The sequence below is a fragment of the Dipodomys ordii genome, unplaced genomic scaffold (assembly GCF_000151885.1).
Source record: "Dipodomys ordii isolate 6190 unplaced genomic scaffold, Dord_2.0 Scaffold13, whole genome shotgun sequence".
Taxonomy (NCBI): domain Eukaryota; kingdom Metazoa; phylum Chordata; class Mammalia; order Rodentia; family Heteromyidae; genus Dipodomys; species Dipodomys ordii.
In genome coordinates, this window is record NW_012267229.1 from 410,803 (window position 1) to 416,965 (window position 6,163).

General features: G+C 47.8%; 1 protein-coding gene across 1 annotated transcript; it reads left to right on the forward strand.

Moving 5' to 3' along the window:
- The first annotated feature begins 2,463 nt into the window (after positions 1-2,463).
- Positions 2,464-4,638, forward strand: LOC105981438 (golgin subfamily A member 2-like). The gene is made up of 2 exons (XM_013010631.1): positions 2,464-3,054; positions 3,103-4,638. Exons 1-2 carry the CDS (start codon positions 2,464-2,466, stop codon positions 4,636-4,638), a joined length of 2,127 nt encoding a protein of 708 aa, XP_012866085.1.
- Positions 4,639-6,163: the final 1,525 nt, after the last annotated feature.

The window sequence follows — 6,163 nt, forward strand, 5'->3', positions numbered from 1 at the left end:
AGATCCTAGGACAACTGGTCATCTCTAGCCTGGCAGTCTCCTCTGATGCCAAACTGAATCTAATGTGCAGCAGCAGTCACAGCAGTCAAGTGGCCAGGAGCCTGCAGAATCAAGAGCAGGTGCAGCTGGCCTTAACCCAGAAAGGTAGGGGCTTCGTGGGCAAAGGCTGGCTTGGAACAGTCATTGTCAGATCTCAGAGCCACTGATGCCTGACTTTTAGAGCTCTTTTATGCACATTTGTGAAAATTTCCAAGGGTCGAGTTCATTTGCTGATCGGGGAAGTCATTAATGCTGGCCCAGTCCTGGGGCTGCTACAACTGGGCAGCAGGATGCATTGCCCTGGAAAGGAAGCCTGGCTGACCTTCCTGGATGGATGTGGATCCTAGATGAACCTCCAATCACTGGAAGCACATGAACATCCCTGGCAAAATGAGACACACGAGAAATTAACCCTTTACTCTCAGAAAATTAGACACACAAGAGATAAAGGAAATCTAATCAAGGCAATTTACTTCTGTGCAGAAGGGTAGGCAGCCCCTCTATCCAGAGTTAAGCAGGCACACCAGACAGGATGGCCCACTTGGCTTCCACTCTAAACAAATAGTGGTGCTGTCCCCTCTCCCAGTGGAGCCCACATGCTGTGATTGGCTGGAGGGACGGGGGGCGCGTGCTTTAAGGGGGCTAGAAAGCATTCTATCTATCAGTGAAAAAGTTACCACTTGGAGGGCGGTGGTTTTTTAATTTTGTTGGAAAGGACTCATAGTCTTGGCATGGCTGGCTGGTTACAAACAACATGGCTGACAGCTACAGTTTGAAGTCAAAAAGCAAATAAGTCCAGAAAATATAACTACCAAGAAATACCAGTGCATAATGATGCCAGGTTACAAGATGGAGACATTTTGGTTTGATAGAAAAGACTGCTTTTTCTTACAATAACAACAGGTAAAAGCAGATTATAAATGCTCGCTGGCTCAAGGAATATGTAACCCCATTTGACAAAGTTTAAGAGAGTCTTTTCTTGTCAATCAAACATGCATAAACCGAAAAAGATTGGGATTAAGTGAGATTATTGTATATAAAGTGCTTGTAAACTGTTTATTGTATTTTCTAGTTTACATTTAAACCAGCACTAAGAACATGAATTTTAGAATCGGCTACTTGTGCTGAAGTATCCTTTTATTGGGAGTCAGGAAAATGAATGGAATGTCTAGGTGAACCCAATATGATAGCCACAGTGAATCACATGTGGTTATTAAGCCGTTACTGAGGGGAAGATCTTGAAGAGAGCTGAGATAGGTGGGCTGCATTTAGGTCAGGATCAAAGGGAAGAACATTCACATGCTGTGTATTGGAAGCCTCTGGCAACTTTTCAGTTCTGATTCAGTCCCCTAGAAAAAAGATGGTTGGATGCAACAGCCTCTGTTATGGAAACAGCTTGTACACTAGCGGTGAGAGAGGAGCAGTAGCTAGGAAATGGATTCAGGACTCAGGACTGGATCCAGGTAGGAGAAGGATAGATTTACTTCCAGGATCAGGAACTTTCTGCTAAGGAGGGGTGGAGTGGTGCACCTGGGACCATCTGGAGGACTGGATGGTAAACACATTGGAGGCCAATTCTAATACACGAAAATATGGGGCCAAGTTGTGAAATGAAGAGACTGTAAAGTGATACACTGCTGCTTGTTATTCACTTGCCACCTGAGCTCTGGGGCCTGATTCCCTCCCTGTCACCCCCCAAGCCTGGTACTGAGAATCTGCAGTACAAGAAGGTCTAGGGAAGTAGCCTGAGAGTGATCTCTCTCAGAAGTACTCCATGACTATCATTGTGTGTGGTGGAGGTCCTCGTCTTGAACAGCCTCTAGTAGAGCTGTGAAAATATCCAGCAGAGCCGGGCGCTGGTGGCTCACGCCTGTAATCCTAGCTACTCAGGAGGCTGAGATCTGAGGATCGCAGTTCAAAGCCAGCCCGGGCAGGAGAGACCGTGAGACTCCTATCTCCAATAAACCACCAGAAAACCGGAAGTGGCACTGTAGATCAAGTGGAAGAGCGCTCGCCTTGAGCTGAAGAGCTGAGGGACAGCGCCCAGGCCCAGAGTTCAAGCCCCACGACCGACAAAAAAAAAAAGAAAAGAAAAAAGAAAATATCCAGCAGTGTGGATGGGGAGGAGTGGCAGGAGCAGCTTTCATCATAACTCCACCCATTCTGCCTGATCACAAGGATCTGGCCACGCCCCTTTTCTTTCATGCTTCTCTGACCAATAGGATACAAGAATTGAGGCCACACCCACATTCCATGCTGCTCAGTGCCACTGGTATTCCCCTCTATTAGCTCACACCATACCAGCAGTTGAGGGAGGTAGAGGTTCTTGGTAGTAGTGAGACTGGAGGTGATTAAGGAGATTCTGTAGGAAGTAGACATAGTGGTGTTTGAGCCAGAATAAAAGTGATTTCAGGGAGCTTGGGAATGTGTCCTCCACCCAACCTTCTCCATCCCATCCCTGGCATGTCTGGGCAGACAAGACAGAAAGAAACAGATGCAGGACAGAAACTATTGCAAGAATTCCTGGAGAGGAATTGTCCTGATGGGTCCACTGAAGCCAACAGAAAGAAGAAAACTAAGAAGGGAGGTAACCTCAAGGCAAACATCACTGGGGATCAGAAATCAACCAAGGGTATGACCAAAGACACTGACCCTGAGCTTCCTGCTGTGTCCTTCCCTGCCAGTGTCCTTTCCATAGACACTGGAATAAGTAACAACATGTCGGAAGTCCTCCTCCTTCAATTCTCTAGGGAATCTCCATCTCGACATAACCAACAAAAGGCAATAGAGGAACGGGCAGAGCTGGAGAGAGAGCTACAGAGCATGAAGGATTTAGTGACAGCATTAAGATTGGAGAGAGATAGCATTGCAGAGAAGCTGAGGGTGGAGAGCTCCATGTGGAATGTCCAACAGTTCTTGGAGAAGATGAGCCAACTGAGAGAGGACAAAGGCCAAGGGACAAACCTGCTAGAACTGAGAAAGCAGCTGGCAGAGCTGCTGCCCCCTCTGCTCCCCGTAGGACCATCTCAGGCTGAGCAGCAGCTGCAGGCCCAGGCCTATCAGATGCAGAAGAAGCTCGAGAACCTGGAAGAGCAACTTTACATCCAGGTACGGGAAAACCAGAGCCTCCATCTCCAGAATCTGGAGCAGCAGGAGCGGCTGTGGTTTCTGGAGCAGCAGGCCAAGGTGTGGAATCAACATGCCTGGGATCAACACAGGATCCTTGAGACAATGGAAAGAGACCATGAGACCACAAGATGTACTTTATTGCACAACCGAGAGCTGAAAGATCAGCTGGCTCAGCTGCAGGACGCCTTCCACAGGCTGAGCGGTGAGAAGGAGGAACTCACCAGTGTGTTGCGCTCAGAGCAGCAGGTGAAGAAACATCTGCAGGAGAAGCTGGGCCAGCTAGAGAAGAAGTTAGGAGACTTGGAAGAGATGGCTGAGTCAAAGAGCCAAGCAGCTCAGAATCTGCAGGAACAGCATGACCAGTCCCTAGCCCAGCTGCAGGAGCTCAGAGCCACCTGTGAACAGCACATGGCCTCCATTGAGCAGCTGATCTCAGAGAAGGAGGCCCTGCAGCAGTACCTGCTGAATCAGACCCAGCTGCTGGAGCAGCTGAAGCAGGAGCAGGTGAAGAGCCACAGGGTCTGTCGAAAGTTACAGAACACTCTGAAAAGTCTGAAAGTCACCAGACATCAGAATGAGCAGCTGAGGGCCCAGCTGAGCTTCCTGGCTTTCCCTAGGGAAGGCAAAGGAGTGGACAAAGCAGAGAAGGGTGAGGAGGTGACTCCACCTGATGTGACTGTCCCCGAGGACGTAGACAACCCACAAACCATGTGGGATTTTTACCTTGACGCGATGCATGTTGCTGAATCAAAGAAGGAGAGGCTCAGCCGGCAGCTGCGGGAGCAGCAGGCCCGCTGCAGTTGCCTGGCTAACCTGGCAGCCCAGTGCCAGATAAAGCTGGAGCGCCAGACCCGCTTCCCAGAGAGCCGGAACCACAACGTTGCTGGGGAGAGAAAGCAGGACACGCAGGCACCCAAGAAAAAGCTGAAAATCTGCTTCACCCACAACCTGCCCCGCGAGGTGGACTATCAGAAGCAATCGGATGAACTCCAACATGGATGCAGCCAGCTGTCAGAACACATGATCGCCATTGCAGAGGCCACTGTATTCTCTGATGGACAGATGGCGAACCTGGATGAGCTGGCCCAGGAGAAGCAGGAAAAGAAGGAAGAGCTGCAGGAGCTGCTGTGGCGCCTTGCAGGTGAGGGCGCAGGGCACCAAGGCCAGATCCGGGCAGCCATGCAGACCCCTGCTGCTGAGGCCGCCTCAGACGTCCCAGGCCCCACCAACATGGAAGTTTTGGAGGAGCGGCAAGCCTTTGGAGATGTGAAGTTTGAAGACAACCTAGAGGCAGCCCAGAGAGAGGCTGTGGTGCCTTGGCCCCTCAAGGACCGCTCTACAGATCAGCTCGCGCTGGCGCAGCCTAATACCCAGCACCTGCTAGAGCTTGCAGGCTTGGACGACCACCCCTGCTTCCCATTGTTCTACAGGACGGATGGGAATGACGTGTTAGAGATAATTATTGCCTAAAACCTAGCAGCTTCCACTTGGAGAAGTGGACGCTTGTCCTCTACAATGCACTTTGGGCCTTGACAGCTGGGTGGCATTGTCTTAGGACTAATTCTAGTGAGGTGTGGGGTGGGGAGAGGTTAACTGCAGGCCGGACAGAACAGAGGCTGCTCTAGGGACATCTAACTCCATTTGTTGCCAGGGAAGGGGTGGGCCCAGGTCAGGTTTACTATGAAGAGGAATTTTTTTTTAGAAAGGAAGGTGAGGAGCAATGGCATAGTTTTATATTACTAATTCATAAAAGTGATAGCAATTATTTCATGGTATATTTTAATAATACTAAGGTTTCTCAATTTTATGACATGTTTAATAATACGGTATTATCTTCATTTTATAAGATATTATCTTAATATCTTCTGAATTTTGTGCCCTGCAGCTAAAGGAAATAATTGCTTAAAATAAAGAGAAAATGGTAATGCCAAGTACTGGTGAGAATTTGAAACCAGTAAAACTCGCATACATTGCTAATCGCTTTGCCAAATGATGCATCCACTCTGGGAATGTTTTTTACTTTTATAGGAATAAAGCTGCAGTTAACATAAACCAAGAAATACTATTTCCTAGGGCTTTACTCAAAAGAGATGAAAACAGGGTCACACAAAACCAGGCATAGGAACAGTTCTAATGGATTCATTTATAACTGATCAAAATTGGAAACAACTGAATTGTCCTTTAACTGGCGAATAGATAATCCAGCTGTGGTATAATTAAAAAAGCCAGCGCATGCAACCTCACAGATGAATATCAAATAAACTCCAAAGACCACAGATTGGATGATTCTGTGTAGGTGACCTTCTGGAAACAGCAAACCTATAGGAGCAAGGAAGGAAGTGGTAGAGTGACTGCCGGGGGTCAGGGATAATGGAGAATTGGCCAGGAGGAAGCTGGATGGTATCTTTGTATATCTTGACTGTTGGCAGCTATGAAATCACCTTTGTCAAAATTTGTAGAATGGTATACTAAAACTCATTACTATAGGAAAATTAAACTTATCAATACCAGACCTTAAGCTAAAAAGCCTGTACTTTGAGAACACTTTCCTGTTCTGAATTGTATCTGGGTGATGGTCCCATAATTATTGCAATGGTTTGAATAGGGTTTGTTCCCATCCAGACACTCATTGAAGCGTAATTCCTCAGTGCAGCAGTTGGGAAGTGGGACCCAATGGAAAAATGGGTAATGGGGGTGCAGCCCTCATGGATAGACTAATGCTGCCTTGCAAAAATGAAGCATCTCTCCCTAACAAAAATACAGTAGTTCTTCCTGAGAGATGTTATAAAAGCAATATAACCATATGTACTTAGTCTCTCTCTCTCTCTCTCTCTGTCGTGGGGCTTGAACTTTGCGTCTGGGCACTCTCCCTCAGCTCTTCAGCTCAAGAGTGGTGTTCTACCACTTGAGCCACCGTACCACTTCCAGTTTTCTGAGTGGTTTATTGGAGATAAGAGTTTCATGGAGTTTCCTGCACTGGCTGGCTTTGAACTGC

Excerpts from the sequence above, each read along its gene's own strand:
- LOC105981438 (XM_013010631.1), top strand. The coding sequence starts at position 2,464 with ATGTGTCCTCCACCCAACCTTCTCCATCCCATCCCTGGCATGTCTGGG. Across the intron at positions 3,055-3,102 it reads TGCTGCCCCCTCTGCTCCCC|ATGCAGAAGAAGCTCGAGAA; the intron begins GTAGGACCATCT and ends CAGGCCTATCAG.